Raw genomic sequence first — 25,061 nt, forward strand, 5'->3', positions numbered from 1 at the left:
ACGCTGCGGCACCTCCTGGGCGGCTTGGGGAGAGGGGGGTGAACAAGGACGCGGGGGGACAAGGGGGTTTCCTGCTTGCCCCGGCGCGGCTGGGAGATGCATCAGGGCAAAGAAAGTAAAAATAAAATTAATTTAAAAAAATGACAATTAGTAATAATAATAATAACAACAACAATAGTGATGATGGTGATGCTGCCCGCAGCCGGGCGAGGGAGCGGGCGGCCCGACGGCTGCGCGGGGCGGGAGGGGGCGGCCGCTCGGGGCCGGGCCGGGGCGGGGTGGTGGTGGCGGGGGGGGGCCGTACGGAGCCGGGCCGTGCCGTGCCGAGCCGAGCCGCGGCTGGGTGATGTCAGGCCCGAGGAGGAGCCTCCGCCGCCTGCCCTTTTACTTTCGGGCGCCGGCACTTGGCCGCAGGCTGCTGCCGCTGCCGGCCGGGCCCCCCCCCCCCAACCCCGCCGCCGCCCTCCGCCGCCCCCTCTCACCCCCTCCGCTATGGGCACCCCGCACTTTTAAGGCCCGGGGCGGCCGCCCTCTGCGCCGCCCCGGGGGTGGGGGGGGTACCGTGAATTAATTAAAAAAAAAAAAAAAAAAAAAATCGCTATTTACGTGGTTATTCATCGCCCCGCTCCGGGCATGTGAACAACCACCCCCTTCCCCTTACAATCTTCCCCCCACCCCCACCCCCCCCGCCCCCTTCCCCCCTAATCCATCCACCCCTAGCGCCATGCCGGCAGCCTGCACCCTGCTGCTGCTGCTGGGGCTGGTCCCGCCGGCCGGGTCGTTGCCCCTCGCTTCCCAACGGCGTCTTCCTCCTCTTCCTCCACCTCCTCCTCCTCCTTCTTCTTCTTCTCCTCCGTCCCGAAGCCGTCTCGGCCGCCCTTGCTCGCCTCCCGCCGCGGGACACGCCGGCAGCCCGGGTGAGTGCCCCCCCCTCGGCCATAGGGATGGGGATGGGGATGAGGATGGGATTTGGTCCCCAAAGCGGTCGCGGTGCGGCGGAGAGCGTGCGGGGTCCCACGCTGCGCGGGGACCCGCGCAGCGTGGGACCCCGCACGCTCTCCGCCGCACCGCGACCGAGCATCCCGGCGAAGTGCAACCCCGCTCCCCAACCCCCCCAAAAAAAAAATAAAATAAAAAATCCCTCTCCCTTTTTAATCTTGCCCCAGCCCATCGTGGTATGGTTGGGTGAAGGTTTAGGCATGGTGGGGTGGGTGGGAAACCGTAAACATGTCCGTAGCTGGGTTGGACTGACTCGAAGGTGAGCGGTGGGAACTTCACGGAGGAATTTAAGGCAGGCTCTGGTGGGTACCAAGGGCATGCCCGACACGCGTCCAACCCGTCAAAATGTTCCCGGGTGGAAAATTGGTGGCTCTCGTAAGTGGTCTTCAGGGTTTGAGTTGCCTATTGCTCATCTCCAGACATGCCCTCACCTCACCTTAGGTGCTGACCCGCATCCAGGTGTGGGGACAGATGCCATCAGCTCTATAAATACCCTCTCTCTCTCTGCATCGCCCACAGACTGTCAGATTAGTCATATATAAAGTCACATTTTTTTCTGGCATGTCACATCTACAGTGTCGTTATGAGGAGCAATGACTAGTTTGGTGCTTTACAAATGATGCTGGATTTGGTTTCAGCACAGGATGAACCATATTTTTCCCAGAAACAGCAGGGTTCATTTCAAGTGTCGCCCAGTAAACTGGTTCACTTACTTGCTGAAGAAGACACATAGCTCTAAGGATGACTAATTCTCAATGACTTTGGAAAGCGCTGGGTATCTGCAGGTGGTATAAGGAAATCCAGTATGTCAAATTAGTCCTGTGTAGGCTTTAAGTAGGTTTTAGGATTGATCGCCTGCCTGAGCTGGGCTGTCAGATTTCATCTTTTAATTTCTGACGTGGAGAGAATATCATGCTTTGGTACTTGAGGTTAAGTTTACTTTCATGGAGCTATACAATTTCAGGAAATGTGAGAAAACTACGTTTATAACATCTTAGTTTTCTGCACAACCCTAAGGCGTGCCTTTGTAAGATGTATCCACACTAGACCAAATGTACAGCTGGGGGTATCGACCGGAATGTACCCTGCAGTGGATTAGAAAGCTCCTAACTAACAGTGTTTGTGTGAGAGCAGCCTGGTGACTAGGATACTGCACTGAAATGAAGGCGATTTGGGTCTGTTCCCAGCTCAGCCACTCGCTTTGTGCCACTCCGAGTGTCAGTTTGTCCTCCAAACCAGGAGAGAATAACGCTGTCTTACCTGCTATCAACCTCACAGAGATAAAATCTGCAACTTGCCAGCAAAGTGCTCGCCTATTATTTGATGAGAGCTGCGCAAATTCCACAGTGGACAGAAAAAACTATTTAATTTCATCTCAGCTTTCAATCTGGCATCTTTTCCTGTGACCTTGATGACTCCTGAGAGTCAGCAGAGGAATGCGTTTCCTTTGTTAAGAGTCTGAAAAGCTCAAACTATCTGTCCGCGTGCTGGAAAAGCCATTTGTCTGGCTACCAGCATCTGGCCGCCCAGCTCAGCGGTGGAGGCTTTGCTCCGAGCTGCCCGGGCTCGGCAGCTACAGGTGCTCGTGAATCACGTCAGCCCCATCCAGAAGGAACGGGGGGGATGCATCGTGAAGGAGTGATAAATAACCCGGCAATAGCTCGCTCCCTAGCAAACGGCATCATGAATTACGCTGGGTCTTGACAGCCGCGATTCACTCGCTGTTAGCTACAGCTCTACGCTTGTCAGTCAAGGGAATTGTTTGGTGTTATGGGAGCGGGCTGATGGGAGCTCCTAAATCACTCTCAGGTTGAGCTGTCGACGCTTTGAGAAATCCCTGTTGTCCGTCTCACCGCCGCTCCTGCCCCTCTGAGATCTGAGATGTTTTTCATATTTGAAAACTCTTGCTTGAAGCTGCTAGGGAGGGGGAGCATTTCTTGTGAACCCGTCACCCTGGCACTACGTGGAAATGAAGATTACATCTCCGTTTAAAAACTGAGTCTGAGGTTAGGCGGCAAAAGCCCTTTCTCAGGCAGGGCTTAGCGAGCAGATGGTGAGGCAGGGGAGTAGAAATGGGGCTTTTGAGCCTCTCACAAAGTGTGGGGCGAGGGAGCGGGGAGGGAGCCGGGCTGCCCTGCGCAGCCTTCGCTGCCTTCCCCGGCCGGCCTGCGCCTCGGACCGCATCTGCCACCCCCCCGCCAGCCCCGCCGGGGGCTCCTCCGGTGAAGAAGTGAGGACAGATGGCTTTCACGTGTTGTTTAAGGTACAGGCTGAATCCTGCGGGAGAGGAAGAGAGGAAAAAATAGGTGAAGTGGGAAGTGAGAAAGCTGGTGAGAGTGGAGTTAAAGCAGCATCAAACCCCTCTGTGAAATTCCTCCTGGCAGCTGTTTTACACGGGTGCCAGGCGAGCCGAAAGGCACCGTCTGCCGGGGTCTGGTTCTGAGCTCTGTCCTCCTGCAGGTCTCCTTGTTTCAGGTTTCCCATCTGTAAAATGGGAATAATTCCAGTGGTGCCATGGGGACAGCAGAGATGGCATCGAGCCCTCGATAAAGTCACTGTGGCTGGGGTCTCCCCCTGCGGCTGCAATATCCCTTTTCCCTTTACTTCTGACCCACACCGGTGCCCTGCCATGCTGCCCGGCACAGCGCGGGGCCGCCAGCAATGGGCTCGCCCTGAGAAGTTGATCTGCTTTTCTGCCATCTGTGTCCGGCCTTCCGTCCTTTCTCCCTCTCTCCGGTGCCAGCTGCCACCTTTCTTTGCCGCTTCCCCAGTGGGAGCCCTGGAAATAAGGTGTGAAATCACCCGAGAAGGAATTGGCTTAGCTTGCAGCAGAGATTTTGGCTGGCTGCTAGGAGAAATGTCCCAACCCTCTGAGAAGGACAGAACAGTCTGCATTTATTTATGTATGTTTTCAGCTTTCTATCTCTGAAACTTTCTGTGTGCGGAAAAAACAAATTTAGGAGCGAGAGGAGAAGATGAGGAAGATGCCCGTTTGCACAAAGGTATGGTGTTACTTTCCAAATCTGCCTCAGTTTTCACAGTATGTATTTTTGCGGCTCCTGGGGGCAGAAGCCCGGCTCTCCATGCAGAGAGGTGTAAGAGGCTGCTGTGTGGCTTTGGGAGGATTTCAGGTGACCGCGGGTGGTGCAGGAAGGATGCTTCCTCCTCCTCCGGCGTGAGGACAGGGAAGGATCGCCTCCCACGCCTCCGCATTGCTATCAGAAGACCCACAGGCTGAAGGGTTTTCTTTTCTTGGGCATCTTCGCTGCTCCTCTGTGTGAGCTGTAAGTGGATTTGGTTGGTGAAGTCCCTGGAGTTGTATAGATTTAGCTCTGCTCCTTTGGGGTGCATAATTAAAAGCTAAAAAGCAAAGACAAGGGGAAAAAAAAAAGTGTTTCAGAAGAGGAGGGAGATAAGAGATCAGCTTCTCTCTCCTTCCCCGTCCCGAGCCCCTGATGGTGCCGAGGGTTGTGTGCTGACCGGCTGGGTTCACATCTGTCTGTGAAAGCACTTTGCGTGATATTTGAGTGGTAAATGAATACAGCCCGAGAGATAATCGCGTAACCCGACTGGCAGGGGGCACGTAGTGATGCGTTTTGATTTACACCTCCAGACGTAGTGAACGCGAGTGCTAAGCTGTGACCGGGGACAGCAGGTGAGGGGACAACTGCTGCAGCTGAGGCCCGTTATTGGGCTCGCCGCAAAGTTCCATTTCCCAGTAGCAAACCGGCAGAGCCAGCCCGCGCCCCTTCAGCAGGCGTTCACAGCGCGCTCTGTTCCAGCAGCCATCGCCACTTCAGAGGGATAATTTAATTAGCTTTAATTTTCGCTTGTGGCTGGGAAGACGAGGGAGACACACGCTCGTTGCCATGTCTGCGGGGGCTGATGCCAGCCTTGCTGGTGCAGGGGTGCCTTCCTCAGGGAGTATTATTTTCAGTATCAAAAGTTGCAGATACTGATGAGTTCAGAGGAGTGTGGGATTTCTGGGACAACTTGCTTCCTTCACCTGCTTTTAGAGATCCTAATTTTTGGGCTGGCAGTCAGAAACCCTCCGTGACTGAGCTCCCAAGCTCTCTGCATGCTGCCTCCATCCTCCCCATCCTGGTCATCTACTGGGGACATGTCACAGCAGCTGAGCGCCGTGAGGATGCTGATGGCTCCATCACCATCACGTCTCTAGGAGGTGGCAGAGGATGATGCTCATTTAGCGGAGGCGGTGTGGTACCAGGTGAGAAAGGCAGTTGGTCTTGGTATGGTTGTAGTGCAGAGCTCGAGGGGATGCTGCCACGGCTGGGACTGAGCCTGTGCATCCGCAATGCAAAGCCGCTTCTTCAAACCCGCAGCGGTTCAGCCCGTCCTGCAAAAGGGATTTCGGGAGGTGTCTGGGCAACAGGAGCAGGGGATTGCTCTGTCCTGTGAGCTACCAAACCTGGGGCTGGGCTGTCCCTTGGGTGGAAGCGGAGACCAAAGCCCAGAGGGGAGACCAAAGACTGTAGGTCCATGTTGGGGGCCAACAGCCAGCCCAGGCCCCACGGCCGTGCACGGCTGCTGCAGGAGATGCTGCTGGTCCTGCTCACCGCTCTTACGGCTGTACAGAAGGGGACTGAGGCCTTAGTAGCATCAATCTGGTCATGATGGTTTTATTTATGAAGCATTCATCCAAGCTAATAACTCCCCCTGCCCCCAAGAATAAAGAACTATTTCAATTAACAAGTTAATCAAGCCAATAACACCTGTCGGTGTAGCAATAGTGTTTCAGTGCTGTGGCGTTAGAGATTAAGGCACCCCCGAAGTCTCCGGCTTTTCTGGAGTCACTGCTGGAAGCACCCACTGTCTGGTGCTGTGGCTTCCTCATCCATGGTAGCTGTGTACCAAACTAAGGACAGGTACGGAGCAGTAGGGCTCAGCTATGGGGTGCTCAGGGCAGGGCTGCAGCCTCCTAAATACCTCGGGGAAATGATCCGGAGCTGGATAGATCATGGATAGCCAGCATCAACCCTCTGGATTCTGGCTTTGCTCCCCCATGTAGATTCAAGAGAGTTTCTGGGGTATGGGGTGGGTGAGGAGGCTCTGGGTGGATTCAGGTGTCTCTGCGCAGACGAACAGTATCATTCATGCTTGGGCTGATCCACTCGGACGTGCACAGAGCTCCTCTGGAAAGAGGCATGGCCGGATCCTGGCACCTGTTGTGGTGTCTTTCTGCTGTTGCAATGGTGCAAAGAAGCTTTCAGGGCCGCTGGACCAGCCAGAGGGTCAGAAGTTTCTCCAAGCGAATGAAAGGTTGGTTGTTCGTAATATTCGCCTGATATGTCTGATACCAAATCCATAGTCTGTACCTCGTGAGCAAGCTCGTCGCGAGGCCTTATTAACCCAACCACAGGCCCTGTTATTTACATTCGATTGAAGATGTAGGTCATACGATACGGATTTTCTCTTTTCCTGATTGGCTGAGCATAAAAGGCAGAATCCAATTTTCAGCGGCAGTAGACCTAATTACAAATTCAAATTTTTATTTCTCTGAGCAGTTTTGTGACATTTGCATTGTAATTTGCTGTTTCCATAAATATTAGAGCTTCATTTGCTGGGATATTCATCCGGAGCAGATGCAAGAGGGCTACGAGCGCAGGCTCAGTGAAAGAATGGAGCCTGTGGATGCCTATCTAGGAGAAAATGGTTTTGTCGCATCTGGCCACCCTTCCCTCTCACCCTTTTCTGCCTACATACAGCTGATGTGTGTACACCCATCGCTATATATTTTTAACGCCCAGGTGTTGTACCGTAACATCCCGCTGCTTCAGCAAGGGGCACGGTTCACTTACGCCTCTTCGATTATGCAGAGAGTTTGTATTCATCCTTTCAGGCTGAAATCATTCGCATCCGAGGACGAGGAGAGAACTTTCCCACCCAAAAGGGAAATGATGTTGCATTACTGAGCGACCAGCCCAAGTAATAATATAATCTTAGAAAAATGCAGTTCCCTCGAGTAAAGGAAGCTCTGTAAACTTCAGCTCCTCCAAGCTGTTAGCGTGGCTGTTGCCTGTGTTATAGTAACGCTGCTGTCAGACTCAGTCTACTGAAGTGCTCGGCAGAGCACTGGGGAAAACGGGAATAAGATCCAGTTGCTGCTTAAAATGAGGACCTCTTGCGGGATCTGAATACTGTGAGGTTTACAGCGCAGATTTTAGCACCTTGGGCCACATCCCTTCTTTGCTGTTAATTTGGGGTTTTTTTTATCTCAGCTGGGTGCTGGCTGTGGTGAGAGTCACCCCTGGTCCTGAGGAGCTTGGAGGAGGGGCAGGCAGAGCCAGGGTGAGCAGAGGGATCAGCTGGAGGAAGGTAAAACACCTGCAAGGTTTCCACTAACTGGGCTCAAAAGTCTGGTTGTGTAAAACTGGGGGAGAAAGAGGCTGACGTTTAGAGCTGCCAGCGTTTGGGCAAACCCATGCACGGGTGATGAAGTTACTCTGTGGGCGGTGGTTTGCTCTCTTCTGCTCGCCATGGGGTGGGAGGCGTTAGTGTGTGCCATGGTTTATTTTGGGCTCTGTGGGTGCCGAGTGTGTTCGGGTCCCATGGCCAGGGCGTGAACCAAACCACAGGGATCTTCCTTGGTCTGGGTGCAGCAGCTCCCCAAGCTGGACACAGGAGTCTTCGCGAGCAAAGTGTCCCATCTTCATGAAACCTGTAGGAACTTGCTGTCCTGGAGGTCTCTGCCTTATCTCTGCCTCTTCCAGGCTTATTTTTTTCAGTGTACCACAGGACATAGATAGGAGGACAAGATTATGCAGTCTCAGGAGCTTCATCTCTTCAGAAACCGGTATAAAATGCACGAGATAGATAGATAAAAAAAATATCTTTTCAAAAGTGCCTGAAGTGCAATAAAAAACCCCAACCTATTTCCAATAAGCTGGGTGCTTATAGGAAATATCCTATAATCTGTTGCTGCTCCCATCCTGATGCCCCAGTCCCTCCCGTGGCTTTGGATGAAGGTATTCCCTGTTGCTTGTCCTTGGCACAGGCAGGGCTGTTGACGAGGGTTCTATCTGCTTCTGCATCTGCCGTGCCCTTGACTTTGAATCATTGATAAATAGTTTTGCAGTTGGTTACTTAAGCATCTCCCGAGCTGCAGTCAGCATCTCAGCTGTGGGCGAGGGAGCGCTGCTGCCAGAAGTCAGGATCTGTGTCGAGAGCCTCCTAGGATTTGGCTGGCTTTCCTTAAAACCCCAACCCCTGGAGTTGTCATTACAGGAGGATCGCTTAGAGGGGGAGAAAAAGAGCTTCTGGATGGCGGGGTGGCAGATAAAAACCCCCTGAAAAGGTGAGCTGCAAATGCAGGAGACACACAAGAAGTCCAGGTTGGCTGTATTTAAAAATGCCGCCAGTTCAAAGCTGCTTTCCAGAGTTTTTTGAGTCCCGATGGAGTGGCCGTTTCAGACACTCCAGCTTGGCAGGGCTCTGCCCGGGTGTCTGCAGAAGTGCAGCCCTCTTAAGCATCTTGCTCAGCTAGGAAAAGAGAGGGTGCACAAAGAAGTGCTGGGCAGTGCAGCAGGAAACCTGGGTGCGAACCCCGTTGTTTTCTGCCCAGCTGTCGGAATACCTTGTCCGAGCGCCTTGACCTTGGCAGATTGACTCTCCGCTGGGAGAAGCGAGCTCCATCTGCCTTTTCAATCTTGGCAAGGACGTGAAGCTAGGAGGACTTTTAAAACTGCCTTCTCAGCATCCCGACGGTGGTGTGGCCAGTTTAAGCTGTCTGAGGGTGACCGTGTCAATCGCGATGCGACCAGATGCTGCAGGTCCTTCCCTTGGCCCTTCTGTGTGAGCAGCCCATCTCGGGCTCCCCACTCAGCGCTGGCAGAAAGTCCTCTGGAAACGCCGTGACCTTTGCGGTTCCTTCACCAAGGCAAACACGGCGATGTCGGAGGGACCTTTTGCACAGTGGTTGGATGGCAACGAGGATCTTGCAGCTGAAGTTTGGGACAGAAAATATCCTTTTCTTTTTAACCCTGAGCTAATTTAGCTCTGGGATGAAACTGGCTGGGGAAGGACTGAGGAGGTATCTTAAATGGTCTGATAGATGAAGGGTTAACTGGGCAGAGTTAATGGTTGTCCCCGGGGTGTAGCCCAGCCTGCATCTCCCAGAGGACATTGTGTTGCACACACGCATTCAGGGCGTTTTTCTCAGCATTTTTCAGCATGGTGTTTAAAGAGGTTTTGAAGGCCATTACAGGAATAGGTCTGACCTCTTGCCTCTTTAACAAGGCGGACATCGTTGTCATTTCTGCTACCAGAACCACCCTCAGATTCCCTCAGGGATCTCCAGGCCATGGAAGAAACTCTGTGCAGGAGTTTTTGACTGATGGACAGGCTCCTTTGGGTTGACAGTAGCAAAGGAGGGCTCTTTCTTTTCCTGAAGAGCATACTAAAAGGCACTTCTGCATCTGGAGTGACAAGAGGAATTTGGATCTATAGAGCACAATTATCCACGTCACCGCTTGTTAGGATGCTGGCGTTAACACCCTTCCTCTTGTGGAAAATCTCTTAAGCCCCGAGGACTGCCGTGAAATGTCATGCTCTGTTGAATTTCACTGAAGCGGGGATGAATCACACTAAGTTGAAGATTTGGCTTCAATATATAATTGGAAAGATACCTTCTGTGATAGCCTAGCAGCAGGGTACTGCAGCCCACCCAGGGTGGCAGGACCTGTCTTGGGGGGAGGAGTGGGCATAAGTTGAGGGATGGAGGTTGGATATTTGAGGGGTTTTTGGTTTTGTTTGTTTTTTGACCACTCTATAAAAGCAAAAGGCATGTCTGGAAGGGATCTCAAGATAGCTCCCAAGGGATCTCGAGACATCTCCCCTTGCAGGATCACCCCAGAAGATGTTTATCTTACGGGTTTTCAAAAATTTACTCCAGAGAAAGGCTTCACAGCTTCTCTGAATAGCTGTCCCGCTGCATCCATGCCATTATAGGTAAGAAAACACTTTCTTATCAGAGAAACTGTAGCAGCTGGTAGTTAAACCTTCTGCAAAGAAAGATATCCCATACAAGTGGTGGCCAGGTTTGACCCTGCATAAGTTGGAAGATCTCATGAACTGACAAGCTAAGGTAATTTAGCAATCTGGGGAGGTAACGCAAGAGGTAACCCTGTGTATTGAACTAATAATTTCTACCCCTGTGATGGGAATGAATTTCCAGGAGTGGCAACATCAGCAAGCCAACTGCGCATGATTTGCTTTCCTTGTCAATTGGAATCAAGGACCCTGATTGTGGAGCATAATACCGCTCTTGTAATTCAGCCTTTATCTTTGTGCCGGAGCTGGGCATAATTGTATCTGTGTCTGGCGGGACAAGGAGAAGGGTTTCAGTAGCTGGTGCTCACAAAGGCATCTTTAGAAAGCTCCTCACCCCTGGTACAAGCTTGGAAGAGCTCAAAGGAAAATACCCCTGGGTAGCTTTAGGCATTTGAACAGTCATCATTGTTTGATTCAGATTCAGTTACCGGACTAACATCTAAATGTTAATTCTTTTTAGGATATTATCAGCTCTTTCAGCAAATACAGAATGGGGCTGCAGTATTAGACTGGCAGCCAACCCTGCAGATAAAAGCCCTTTGAAAGGATGTTTCTTAGGAGGGAAACTTGATCAGAGAGTGCAGAATAATTGCGAAGATGGTCTTTTCTGAGGGACGTGGAGCAAATCTGATGCATGAAGAAAGCCGGATGAGGACCAGGTGGCTTCTAACCTGGGGAATGGGAGCGCGAGCAATTTCGTGGCCCCTGAGAATGGTCCATACTGTGCAGACAGGGATCCTCATAATCCTGTTCTGCAAATTGCTGGCACGCCTGGAGATCGTACAGTGCTGGGTAAGCCGTGTCACATGCTGGGTTAACACCGAAGTTGACGGTCACTTGATGGCAAGAGCGTGCCAAGGCAGTTGGTGTGAGGTGGCTCTATGCTGGGTAACATGGGTCAGCCTGTGGGCAGATGGGGTTTGGGCACAGATTTCTGGCCTCTTGATGCTCTGCGCTGCCTGGCTCAGCACGCAGCGCCCAGCCACCTGACCCTGACTCCATTGACAGCTCGGAGGGTGACAGCCTGATCCTGCCCTTCTCCATCACCCATTTCCACCGCTGGCTGCAGGGCTCGGCCGCGGGGCTGCCGGCTGCAGAGCAGAGACCCACACGCAGCCAGACAAAAGCGTCTTGTTTTCAGCCTCCCCGAAACGTGTGCAGAACGGGACTGGAAATGGTAAATCCCTTCCCCCACGGTTCTCAGAAAGGAAACGTGTGACTGCAGAGGCAGTGGGAGAGTGGTGGGGGACAGTGGGACAGACACGTGCTCCAGCCAGCCCGGGGCACGCTGCTCCGCTGTGGTGGCAGTGGTGACCAGTCAGTGGGTGTCAGCAGGGAAGAACCTGGCTCATCCCCTGGAAGAAAGAGGTTCAGCGCCATCCTGAGCCCTGCCACCGCTGCTTCCGGCAGCAGATCGGTGCGGTGTCATCTAGGAAATGCGATTTAGATCATCATCCCTTCGCAGCAGATGGGGGAAGGGAAGTGGGGGCCCTTTTCTCTTCTGGGGATTAATTTCTCTTTAAGCTGCTTTATATTTTTGCCTGCTTGCTTTTTTCTCCATCCCCTCCCGAGTCTCACCATCCCTTGGTGGAAGAGTAGGAGCCACGAGAGCATCCATGGTTCCCACTGCCACGACACCATGCCCTGCAACCCACCTTGAGCTGGGTGTAAGGCTTGGGCTGCCATCACTTTTCCCCTGGGATGGGGTTGGATTTTGCTTGTCTATGTGGAGGGAAGAACCCCGCGAGCCTTGTATCTGTGGGTCACCAAAATGCATCCACCCCGTGGTGGCCTTGTGATCCTCTTGCATCTGACAGGGCCCTGCATCCTTCTTGTCCCCACCATGTCCTTGAGAAGTTGCTCGGTTCCCAGGTTGGTCATCATCCCTGGTGTGGCCACTGGCCAGCAAAGCTCTTTGGCGCGTGCTTAGCGTTAAGCACAGAGAATAGTTCCCTGGGGAGCTCTTCTTAAGTGCATTGCTGGAGCGAGGCTCCGGTCAGGACACCTGGACCAAAGCCCACCCTGCAGTGGTGGGTAGCATCACCCGGCTGCTGGAAGTCCGTGGCAGCTCCCGACGTGGTCTCTTGGCATGGCAGCATCCCTTTTCCTACTTCCTCCTCCATCTTCCCGGTATTTATTGTCCCTTCCTGGCTGTGGGAAGCAGCTCCTAGGCTCAGACCACTTTGGAGCAGGGACCTGCGGTTTTGTTTCGAGAGTCTGACATGAAAATATGGCCTTGTTTTCTCCTGGGATCGGCAAAGGGACGGAGTCCTCGGCTCCTGGGGTGGGTGGCTCCTGCTGCGCATACGCTTCACACCGCCGGGCATCGCTTTTTGATCGCGTTGAGGTTTTGTGCAGAAAAACCCGTGCTTCAGCCCATAGTTCTCGTGGTTTTAAGCACAATCCCAAATAATCACAAATACCGATAGTTTGGAGGTCTTTTTTTCCCTGCAAGATCCCTTTAAGTCAAACGCAAGTCACTGAGCTTATAGCGGGAGTAAATGAGCTACACGGAATGACTTTGGTTATACATGAGGTCAGACAGAATGAGCTAATGCTCCCTTCTGGCCTTGAAACTGAACTTTTCAGAAAGCAAAATTTCCTCCTGCAGCTTGTAGGCTGCTAGCGCCTTTCCTTACGCAGGAGCCCGAGCCCCGGCGGGGCGCAGAGCTCTGCACCTTGTGTGGCTGCTCACCCCCTTATTGCCGAAATAGGTCCCCGCTTGGAGGCAGTTTTCTTATCTTACCCAGTTTCAATGAACGCAGGCAGCTGCTGGGGGGGTGTGATGGTGCGAGAAGGTCATACGCTGGGTTGTGATGCCCTGGTTAATAGGCGAAGGGTAATTAATCTCTGCGTAGCAGCAGCGGGCTAGCTTGCCTGGAAATATTGCCCCATGTGAGACTTTTACTAGTTGTAAACCTTGCAGACAAATTCCAGGTTTCTGGAATTATTCATGTGAGAGCTCTGGAGAAAGGTCCGTGTTAGAAATTAAGTCACATGCTTACAAAAGCCAGCAGCGGCATCGTCCTGCTCCCTCCAGCCCCATTTCTTTCCACTTAACCAGCACTGTACACACTGCCGTGGCTTTTTTTTTTCCTTTTTTTTTTTTTTCCCCTTTCTTTTTTGCAGCCAGGATGTTTTTTCTTGCCTTTTTATTGTTCCAGTGACCTAGCAACTCCACTTTGGTGGAGCCCTGCCAGGAGACTTCCTCCCCGAGCCGTCTGACAGTCTCCAGCAGCGCTGCCCTCGGATGGGAGCACAAGTTGAAATGACAGAGGGCTGAGTCCCTGCACGGCTTTTGCTCTGCCCTGGCGAGTGCCGGCGAGGGTACCGCTGCCTTCCCGCTGAGCCAGGCTTCCAGCGGACTTCAAAAACCCCGGAAAGAGGAAGGAGAAACGCTGTGTGGGTGATATTTTTCTGTAACGTTTCTGCAGGACGTCGCAGAAAAGCCTGGAGGGTTTTAGAAGCGAATTAGGTGGTGCTGGGATTTAGCATTTGGGATCTGCGGTGCAGGCAGGGTGGCTGGAGACATTGCAGCATCGCAGGGCGGCGGGAGAGGGGACAGGAGAGGAGATGCAAGTCCACAGAGAGCTGTGCCATTCGGGAGATTTCTTTTGGCTTATTTTTATTAATGTTCAATGAAAACGCCAAGAAAGAAATCCCTTTGGTAAGTGCTCCTGGGCCCATCAGCTGGTGCTGGGGCAAAGCTGCCTTCGCACCCCCTGGGGCTGCAGGGGCTTTTCCTGCGTTAATGCCAGAAGGGACACTTCTGAGGTAGAAAATAAACGAACCGGCAAGCAAAAGCACAGAGCTATTTTGGGCTTTCTGCTCAGGAAAGGCAGCAGGGACAGGGGTCCCGGGGCCTCTCTAGGGCTGGAGGCTTAGTCCCCCCTTCACTGGCTGTATGGACGGATGGATTGGGATTTTACTGGAGCCTTGGCATGGTTATGGGTTTTTTGGGAGTATGGGTAGTCATGGGACCTCTTATCCCTGTTGGATAGTGGACTTGTATTTGAAAGTGTTTTCCAAAGACTCGACAATAAAACAGGACTTTTTTTTTTTTATTATTCAGTTGCCAAAAGCTATTCAAAAACAAAAGCTCATGAAAAGAGGTTTAAGGCGCTGCTCTGAGCCCTGGGTGGCTTTCAGGCAGCATGGGTCCGTGCGGTCCCAGGCATCTGCAGATAGAACCCAAAGATGAGTAAGAAGCTCAGGGTTTCATAGGCTTGAGCCGGTGATCCAGGGGCCTGCACCTCCCCAGGGAAATATTTAGGACACCAAAATTAAGAAGGTGGAAACCACTGGATAAGCAGGACAATAATCCTGTCCCTGCATTGTGCAGGTTTTATCCCAGGTTGCAGGCGGGCTGTATGCATGCATCCCACGCGTTTGGAAACGACCACAGGTTTCTGTGTGCTCTTTATTTTGGAGTACGTGTTTCTCTGCTTTAGGGTACTGCTCTTAAAAGCAATAATTGCATCCCTCTTTTCCTTATGGCATCTCTGAGCATCAGGCTCTGGGATCATTAAAAAAAGGGTCGGAAACAAAAATGGCCTTTAGCATCCTTCGTAGTTTTACATGTCCCAGAGGGGAGGTGGTGTGGAAGTGCGGTGTGTTTTTGTCTCACAAAGCGGCACTGCAAGCAAAGCGCCGTGGCCTGGCATAGGAGGGGCTGAGGACGATGCTGATGTCCCCAGCCCCATGGGTACCCATCACACGGAGCAGCCAGGTAGGCATTAACCACCTGGACCTGGGCACTGGGAGCTTGCAGGGGCGGCTGCTGGCATTAAGCCCCCCATCACCTTTCTTGAGCAGATATATTAAAACTCCAGTCACCTTTGGTGGCTGGATAAATCCTTCGTGTTATGGTTAAAGTGATTTAAAGTCCTGCAAATTGCTGTCCTGCTCTGCCTGGGACCTGGTGGGGAGAGGATGAGGAGCACAAGGACCGGAGCACGGTGCTACCAGGGGATGTGTCCGTAGGGTACCCCATCCAAACGGAGCCCCACAGCAGGGCAGGAGGTGCTGGCGGGGCTCCTGCACCTCTTCTCTTCCCCACCCACCCTCTCTCGCCACCTTTCTTCATCCAGCCTGAACAATTCCTTTCATTAATATCAAAAGAATTAGCAAAAAAAAAAGGGTTTGACCGCATGTGGTTAAAAACCTCTCACGTTCTTCCCGTGCTTAGTGCACACGAGGGACCTTCCCCAAGCAATATTATCAGCGTGTTTACGCTCAACTGACCCGTCTCCAGAATGAAATTTTTTTTTTTAAGCTCCATTTCAGCCCTCCCGTCCACCTCTTCCCGCCCCCCCCCCGCCTCGAACTGCTTCTTTCAGGGCAAGAACAAGGAAGGAAATTGAAAATCCCAGGGCGCCCTGGACGGTCCAGATTTAGGGCTGTAGCTTTTGTTCACACAAACTCGCTTGGCTCCCAACCGGCCTCCACCCATGATCCCGACATCCGCAGCAGCCGTTCAAAACACAGCCCAGAGCCCGGCCCCGGCGGGGACCGGCAGCCACCCGTGCCACCCGCTGTGGGGACGGCTCTGCACCCCACTTCTCCTCCCTCACAGCCTGCCTTTCTTCCTAACCTTTTCCTACAGCCGGCAAGGAGTTTTCTAAGTTGAGATGAAGGTTGTTTTTTTTTTTAGTGTTTTTTTTTTTTTTTTTCCCCCGCCGCGAGCCTGGGATGATGTTCAGATTATGCAACGTTAACAGATGTGGGCTTTATAATTATAGCTGCCTGTCCTCGGGAGGAGCCTGCTTTAGCTTCACGTGCGCTCAGCTCAGCATGGGATGCTCCCGGGGTGGCCCGTAGCCCTGGCAAAACAGCCGCTGCATGGGCGGCCGTACCGGGAACGGTCCCTGGGGAACTGCCAGCCTCCCGAGGAGGGACTGCTTTGGGGTGAAGGGCTGCTCTGGGCAGCCGAGCAATGGCTCTTGGCTTTCCTTGTGTGCAAACACAGATTAACTTTGCGTTCCCCGATCAAGGGAATATTTTTCTGGCCTATGAGGAGAAAAATCCCTTCTGCAGGGCAGCGGCGGGGCTGGGATAGCTCATGGTGCGCCTCGGCTGGCTGCGGTTCTCCTGCCAAATGCTGGTTGCTGGGATCCCGCTCCCCTGGCATTAGCAAACACATCCCTCCGCACTCCCTGCCCTAAAATGTCACTGCAAGATCGCAGCCACTACTGAAAACTCACAGTATTGTGCTTTTCAATGGCGTGTTGTCCCATGGTTGAGCCTTGAGTGTCACCATGACACTGCCCCAGCAGCAGCCACCTCCTGGCCAGGGCGATGCCCGTGCTGCACCCGGGGATGGAGGCAGAAAATTGTCCCAAAGGGATTTTTCAGGAGTCTCACAAGGTAGACATCCAGCCAGGCTGCCGGGGGCAAACCCAAAGCCTCCAGAAATCAGCTGGAACTCAATCTGTTTTTCCTGGCGGCTTTATAACTCGACTCCCAGCAAGCCGCGGACTTGTTATGCTTGTGAAGAAAAAGTAACTCCGAGCCTCGACCTGTCTGGTGAGCATCACTGCTAGTTTTAACTGGGAAGGAAAACACCGGTCTGGTGGGTGGCAGGAGGGTTTTGCGCTGGAAGTCAAATGTTTCTCTTGACAGCTACGGTCGCATGGAGTTAAACTGCGGAAAGCAGTTGGCAGCTTAGGATGTGACGAAATTGTTAGTGACAAATCGGTACCTGAGCTAAAGGGCCGCTCTGCGTTAAGCCCTTAGTCCATCGGGGAGGCCAGATGGTCCCGTGTGTATTTTTGTGGAAGAAGTTTGCTTCTGGCCCATCCGCCGCAGTGGGGGTTCATCTTTGAAGGCTAACTTCTGCAGGCAAGTCAAAGAGGTGGTTGCAGTTGTCTCGCACTTCTGGCAGGCTTGGTGGCTCTGTGATGAGCAGAGATTTCACGTCTATTTTGTTGGACGGCCTGATTTTTTCTGGGTTTCCTCACTACATGCTGTGGGTTGGATTTTCCGGCGCGCTTCATGTCCTGCACCCACCAAACCGGGGAGCTGAGCCCCTGCTGGCACGAGGTTTTCCTCCCTGCACCAGGACCTGGCGTACCTTGCAGGGCAGAGATAAAAATGCCAGTTGCGCCTAAAAAGCCTGTGTAAATAATACCTTCTTATTCAGCCCGTCCGCTCCCGGGCTGCACTCAAAGCCAGGTTTGCTGGTGCCCGTGATAAGGGGAAGGGTTTTGCTTCGGTTTATTCCCAGCAGCTCTGCGGAGCTGAACGAGGATAGACAAAACTCCGGGGTGGATTTGCAGGGCAAACAACAACCAGACAAGCAACCAGCAGCATTTTACTTTCAAAAAGGTTCGTAGCTGAAGGTACTGCTTGCTGGCTTTTCCGGGGATATTTTTAAGAAGTGGCAATTCAATGCCTGCTGCAGTGCCCCGCTATATATTTTAGCATGCCTGGCTGGAGTCCTTGTTGACAAATGACTTGGCAACCTGAGAAAGCAAATTTCCCTCTGTCTATACTCATCCCCTAAGGGTTTCTTTAAGCATCTGCTGCTTTGCCTTTCTTCTGTGCAGCAAAGCACAGTAAGCATGGGTTGCACAGCTGAAAGCTTTTAGCGAGAGGGGAACGGAGGGAAATTCCGTTTGCCGCCCTCCAGCACACCCAAATTTTTCAGCGTCGGGGCAGCTATAAATGGACTTGCGGGCTACAATTACAGGCTGGGTATTGGCTTGCAAAGGAGCGTAGCGAGCATCCCCTGCGACTTTGCGTCCCCTTGTCCAAATGGTGACAAGCAGCTGGTTTATGGGACAGGAGGTGGCTCGCAGCCGGCTCCAGGCGGCAGCGGCTGGTGGGTGTGCTCGGCGAGGTGGGCATCGCAGACATGTCTCGGGCTGTCAGTAGAGGCACACGAGGGGCTTTCCTCCACCCCAGCTCTTGTCTCCTTGGGCCTCGTGGTGCTCAGACGCCCAGGATGAAATGCAGACTGTCCTGTCTGCTTATCTCTGTTTTCTTGGCGAGTTCCCACTGAAGCTACTGCAGATGGGTAGAGGGGACGACTCCTGAAATTGCCACTGCTGGTGTGGCAGGTTTGGCAACCCCAAAGGAGACGTGCAAGGCAAGGAGGAGTAGGTGTCCCATGGGGGTTTCTCTGAGGCACAACTTTTTTACAGAAAGTACTTGGAAGCTAAGGACAGATGTGCAAAGCTTAACCTTCAGCATCAGAGCTTTTGGGCAGAGACTGAGTGGTGCCTTTAGCTGCTGCCTGGGTGTCATCCGCAGCTCTATTTTGAGATGCCATGTGTGTGACAGGCAGGATATGTCCCATAGCCTGGCAGATCTCTGAAGTCCTGTCGTGGTTTAGCCTCAGACAGCAACAAAGAACCACGTGCCGCTCGCTCGTGCCTTCCAAACACAGGAAGAATCGTAAGAAAAGGCAAGACTCTTGGGTTGAGACAAAGGCAGTTTAATAGAACAGCAAAGGGAACAGGCAAACAACAACAACAACAACAACACGGATAGGGGAATATACAAACGCGATTACGGAACCGCCGCTCCCCCCGCCGCTCGCCACTCGCCGGCCGGACCCGGGCCGCCCCAGCCCGCTTTTAAGCAGCAACTTCCTGCCCCCTCCCCCGGCAGCTCAGGGTGGGCGTGGCTCACATGGCATGGAATACCAGGAAAAGTTAACCCTATCCCCACCGGAACCAGGACATTATCCACCCCTTATTCCATACCATCTATGCCATGCCCAGCAGGTTCCAATGAATTGCCACCACTTTCCCCTGTTATATATATATATATATACACACATATAATACCCTTAGTTTATGGGTCATCCCTCCAAAGTGTCCGTTGAGTTCTTTTAATCCACGGCTTTGGGCTCCATCTGTTAGAACAGTCTCTCAGGGCAGGTGAGATGCTGGGTGGTGCTGGTCTGTTGCATGCTGTATTTTTTCGGAGCTTGTGACTGGTGCACCTGGTGTGGCACATGCACGCAGTCTGTAGGCTGAAGATGTAGATCTTGAGGAAACTGCTGGGCGCCGGCTGCTGAGATCAGTTCTTATCCCATCATCCCTGTGCCTTACTTGTAGTACAACTGATAGCAATGAGGACATACAGTGACAGTGTTACTTAGCAATTAACAGCACACAATCTGATTCATTGGCTATTCTCGCCCAAAATCAGATCTCCATGAGGTACACATCGGACTTCCCCATCCTTCCGCATCACCCACCAAGTGCACCCAGGTCCTTGGGCAAAAGCAATCCCACGGATGGGTTTGCCTTTGCCTGAGGCAGGACTAACCCAGACTGTCTTCCCTAGCATATTCTTCATGTGCACTACGGGGACTTTATCCCCTTCTACAGTACGTGGAAGTTTTGATTGGGCAGGGCCAGCCCGATTGTTAGATCCCCTGGTGTTAACTAGCCAGGTAGCTTTTGCTAAATGCGTATCCCAGTGTTTGAAAGTCCCACCACCCATTGCTCTCAGTGTAGTTTTTAACAGTCCATTGTATCGTTCTATCTTCCCAGAGGCTGGGGCGTGATAGGGGATGTGATACACCCACTCGATACCATGCTCTTTGGCCCAGGTGTCTATGAGGCTGTTTCGGAAATGAGTCCCATTGTCCGACTCAATTCTCTCTGGGGTACCATGTCGCCACAGGACTTGCTTTTCAAGGCCCAGGATAGTGTTCCGGGCAGTGGCATGGGGCACAGGGTATGTTTCCAGCCATCCAGTGGTTGCTTCCACCATTGTGAGCACATAGCGCTTGCCTTGACGGGTTTGTGGCAGCGTGATATAATCAATCTGCCAGGCCTCCCCATATTTGTATTTCAGCCATCGCCCTCCATACCAAAGAGGCTTCAAACGCTTGGCTTGTTTGATCGCAGCGCATGTCTCACATTCATGGATGACCTGTGCAATAGTGTCCATGGTCAAGTCCACCCCTCGGTCACGAGCCCATCTATATGTCGCATCTCTCCCTTGATGGCCTGAGGAGTCATGGGCCCACCGAGCTATGAATAGTTCACCCTTATGTTGCCAGTCCAGATCCACCTGAGCCACTTCAATCCTAGCGGCCCGATCCACCTGCTGGTTGTTCTGATGTTCCTCCGTGGCCCGATTCTTTGGTACGTGGGCATCTACATGGCGTACTTTCACAACCAGATTCTCTATCCGGGCAGCAATATCTTGCCATAGGTCAGCAGCCCAGATGGGTTTGCCTCTGCGCTGCCAGTTGCCCTGCTTCCACTGCTGTAACCATCCCCACAGAGCATTTGCCACCATCCATGAGTCCGTGTAGAGATAAAGTACTGGCCATTTTTCTCGCTCAGCAATGTCCAAAGCCAGCTGAATAGCCTTCACCTCTGCAAACTGGCTCGATTCACCCTGTCCCTCACTGGCTTCTGCAACCCGTCGTGTAGGACTCCACACAGCAGCCTTCCACTTTCGATGCTTTCCCACAATACGGCAGGACCCATCAGTGAACAAGGCATATTTCTTCTCATTTTCTGGCAGTTTATTATATGGTGGGGCCTCTTCTGCACGCGTCACCTCCTCCTCTGGTGACATTCCGAAATCCTTGCCTTCTGGCCAGTCCATGATCACTTCCAGAATTCCCGGGCGACTGGGGTTTCCCATTCGAGTTCGCTGCGTGATCAGTGCAATCCACTTACTCCATGTAGCATCGGTTGCATGATGTGTGGTGGGGACCCTTTCTTTGAACATCCAACCCAGCACCGGCAGTCGAGGTGCTAAGAGGAGCTGTGCTTCTGTACCAACCACTTCCGAAGCAGCTCGAACCCCTTCATATGCTGCCAATATCTCTTTTTCTGTTGGAGTGTAGCGGGCTTCGGATCCTCTGTATCCACGACTCCAAAACCCTAGGGGTCGACCTCGAGTCTCCCTTGGTGCTTTCTGCCAGAGGCTCCAGGTAGGGCCGTTCTCCCCGGCTGCAGTGTAGAGCACATTTTTAACATCTTGTCCTGCCCGGACTGGCCCCAGGGCCACTGCATGGACTATTTCCTGTTTGATTTGTTCAAAAGCTTGTCGTTGCTCAGGACCCCATTTAAAATCATTCTTCTTCCGGGTTACTTGATACAGAGGGCTTACAATTTGACTGTAATCTGGGATATGCATTCTCCAAAAACCCACAATACCTAAGAAAGCCTGTGTTTCCTTTTTACTAGTTGGTGGAGACATAGCTGCTATTTTGTTGATCACATCCATTGGAATCTGACGGCGTCCATCTTGCCATTTTATTCCTAAAAACTGGATCTCCTGCGCAGGTCCCTTGACCTTACTTCGCTTTATAGCAAAACCAGCGTTCAGAAGGATTTGGACTATTTTACTCCCTTTCTCAAAAACTTCTTCTGCTGTGTTTCCCCATACAATGATGTCATCAATGTACTGCAGATGTTCTGGAGCTTCACCCTGTTCCAGTGCAGTCTGGATCAGTCCATGGCAAATGGTGGGGCTGTGTTTCCACCCCTGGGGCAGTCGATTCCAGGTGTATTGGATGCCCCTCCAAGTGAAAGCAAACTGTGGCCTGCACTCTGCTGCCAAAGGGATTGAGAAAAATGCATTCGCTATATCAATCGTGGCATACCATTTGGCTGCCTTGGACTCCAGTTCGTACTGGAGTTCTAGCATGTCCGGCACAGCAGCACTCAGCGGTGGCGTGACTTCATTCAGACCACGATAGTCTACAGTTAGCCTCCACTCTCCATTAGATTTTCGCACCGGCCATATGGGACTGTTAAAGGGTGAGCGAGTCTTGCTGATCACTCCTTGAACCTCTAGTTGACGAATCAGCTCATGGATGGGAATCAGAGAGTCTCGGTTAGTGCGATACTGCCGCCGATGCACCGTTGTGGTAGCAATCGGCACCTGTTGTTCTTTGACCCTCAACAACCCCACAACAGAAGAATCCTCCGAGAGACCAGGCAAGGCAGACAACTGCTTAACTTCCTCCGTCTCCAAAGCAGCTATGCCAAAGGCCCAGCGGTACCCTTTTGGGTCCTTAAAATACCCTCTCCTGAGGTAATCTATACCAAGGATGCATGGAGCCTCTGGGCCAGTCACAATGGGATGCTTTTGCCACTCATTCCCAGTTAGGCTCACTTCTCCCTCCAGTACAGTCAACTCTTGGGATCCCCCTGTCACCCCAGAAATACAAATGGGTTCTGCCCCTCTATAGCTTGATGGTATTAAAGTACACTGCGCACCCGTGTCCACTAGAGCCTTATACTCCTGTGGGTCTGATGTGCCAGGCCATCGAATCCACACCGTCCAATAAACCCGGTTATCCCTTTCCTCCACCTGGCCGGAGGCAGGGCCCCCCTAATACTGGTCATAGTATCCATTACTCACTTCTTGCATAAATGACTTGGAAGTTCCTTCAAGAGGATCAGAAGCAAGATCAAGCCTTCTGCTTTGTCTGGGGAACGGCCCACTGGAAACTGGGGCGGCACTTTTCCTGGAGGGATCCCCTTTTGTGGTTGTCCTTCCTTGCAACTCCTGTACCCGTGTCCGCAGGATCGAAGTAGGTTGTCCGTCCCACTTCCTCATGTCCTCTCCGTGGTCCCGCAGGTAGAACCACAGGGTGCCTCGTGGTGTGTACCCTCTGTACTCTCTCTCTTGAGTGGGGAAATGCCTGCTTCTAATAGCTGAGATGCTGGCCCGTGCAGGTGGGGAGTAGGACATATTCTCTTCAAGTTGCTGGACCTTCCGCGACAGTTTCTCCACAGCTGAGACAAGGGGGGAAGAGAGACTTTCTTCATATCGCCGGAGCCGGCCAGCTACCTCATCCACCGTTGGTCCCTCTTCACCTTTCCATTCCATTACTGCCAGGGAGTTGGCATATGACGATGGTGCGCTCCGTACAAACTTCCGCCACATGGGCCTTGTGCATCGCACCTCATCAGGGTCTGTGGGTAAGTCTGCATTGTCCAAGTCATAATAAATCATCTCCCGCACGGCTAATTCTCTCAGGTACTGGATACCTCTTTCCATGGTAGTCCACTTGCTTGGCTGACATACAACATCCTCGCTGAAGGGGTACCTCTCCCTCACGCCTAACAGGAGTCGTTTCCAGAGGCTGAGGGCTTGGGTCTTTTTCCCGATCGCCTTGTCAATGCCGCCTTCCCTAGACAGGGATCTCAGCTGCCTGGCCTCCCTACCCTCTAATTCCAGGCTACTGGCCCCATTATCCCAGCACCGGAGCAGCCAGGTGACAATGTGCTCGCCTGAAAGTCGGCTAAAATCTTTTCGCATATCCCGCAGCTCACTCAAGGATAGGGATCGAGTAATTATCTCTGGTTCTGCCTCTTCCTCCTGCTCTCGTGATGGCCCTGGTTCATCATCATCTCTTACTAAGCGAACTGATTTCTTTGTGTACTTCTTCTTCTGTATGGGGGCAACTGATACTGGCATGGGTTGGTTCCCTGGTTCAGTGGCAGTGGCTACCACGGGGGTTGCAGTAGCCGCAGTGTCTGTCGCAAGGATTGCAGTAGCCGCAGTGTCCGTCGCAAGGATTGCAGCAGCCGCAGGGGCCGCCGCAGGGGCTGCAGCAGGGGCTGCAGCAGCCGCAGGGGCCGCCGCAGGGGCCGCCGCAGGGGCTGCAGCAGCCGCAGGGGCCGCCGCAGGTCTGGTTTCCATCTCTTCCCCTTGAGGGTGCTGCATAATTCTGAGCAGTGCCTGGTAGATACTGGCCAGGGCCCAGCACAGCGCGGTGAGTTGTGCCTCTCTAGAATAGCCACAGCATTTTCCCTTCAAATATTCTACCACTTTATCAGGGTCCTGTAATTGTTCAGGGGTGAAGTCCCAGACCATTGGAGGTGAGTAGTTCTCTAGGTACCTGCCCATGCTCTCCCACATGCCATGCCACCCCTGACTATCCAGCCTCGGAGCAGATCTCCGGGTGGTAGTCTTAAATAGTCGCTTAACCCTAAACAAGACCTGGAACGTATTCAGGAGACATAGCACTACGAACACGCTAGTTTGAGTATCCCAAGGATATTCAAAATTCTCAAAAGCTGTCATACCTGACCCGAAGGAGAAAAGGGAGGCAAAAGGGCTGGGGAAATTATTAACAAATTCTGAGAGACGGTGTCCAATGTATGGACAGGACAGCAAAACCGCATAAACACCCCAAAATAGCCGTCTGAACAGTGATGTTATCATATCATAAACAGATATCGCACAGGACAGCAGAATGATAATCCTCATCCCTGTTCCAGACATGGTAAACAGCATCGCAGGGAGTACATAAGCCATATAGGAATTTATGTAACACAGCCATGAGAACAAACCAAGCAACATGATGACCAGTGACTACTTACCTAATAAAATAAATGCATACAAAAAAAAAAAAACCAAATCCGTTTTTTCCACGTTCTAGTTGGATTCTGTCGTTATCTCAACCCTTCGAGCCCCACGTTGGGCGCCAAAAAGGACTGTCGTGGTTTAGCCTCAGACAGCAACAAAGAACCACGTGCCGCTCGCTCGTGCCTTCCAAACACAGGAAGAATCGTAAGAAAAGGCAAGACTCTTGGGTTGAGACAAAGGCAGTTTAATAGAACAGCAAAGGGAACAGGCAAACAACAACAACAACAACAACACGGATAGGGGAATATACAAACGCGATTACGGAACCGCCGCTCCCCCCGCCGCTCGCCGCTCGCCGGCCGGACCCGGGCCGCCCCAGCCTGCTTTTAAGCAGCAACTTCCTGCCCCCTCCCCCGGCAGCTCAGGGTGGGCGTGGCTCACATGGCATGGAATACCAGGAAAAGTTAACCCTATCCCCACCGGAACCAGGACAAGTGCAAAGTGGGGAGAGTTCCCCTCCCAAAATACAGGACTTTTCTTGGTTTCTTGAGAGGCTTCAGACTCTTGTCACCCTACATTGCAGTTTCCCTAGCCGGGCTCCCATTCTGCCCACTCAGCAAGTGCAGAGTGCATTGGGCTATTCCAACCCGGAGATTGCATTTTGGCTATGAGGAAAATGGGCAAAACTG

At 52.5% G+C, this 25,061-nt stretch overlaps 1 protein-coding gene across 6 annotated transcripts in view; it reads left to right on the plus strand.

The window, feature by feature from the left end:
• Positions 1–697: 697 nt before the first annotated feature.
• The window catches only part of HEG1 (heart development protein with EGF like domains 1), a 61,534-nt gene continuing 37,170 nt past the window's right edge, over positions 698–25,061 (plus strand). For all 6 annotated transcript variants that reach the window (XM_054209527.1, XM_054209526.1, XM_054209524.1 and 3 more), the window contains exon 1: positions 698–917. In XM_054209527.1, the coding sequence (XP_054065502.1) occupies positions 725–917 (193 nt within the window). In that variant the 5' untranslated portion in view covers positions 698–724. The remainder of the gene's footprint in view (positions 918–25,061) is intronic.

The sequence above is a fragment of the Rissa tridactyla genome, chromosome 7 (assembly GCF_028500815.1).
Source record: "Rissa tridactyla isolate bRisTri1 chromosome 7, bRisTri1.patW.cur.20221130, whole genome shotgun sequence".
Taxonomy (NCBI): domain Eukaryota; kingdom Metazoa; phylum Chordata; class Aves; order Charadriiformes; family Laridae; genus Rissa; species Rissa tridactyla.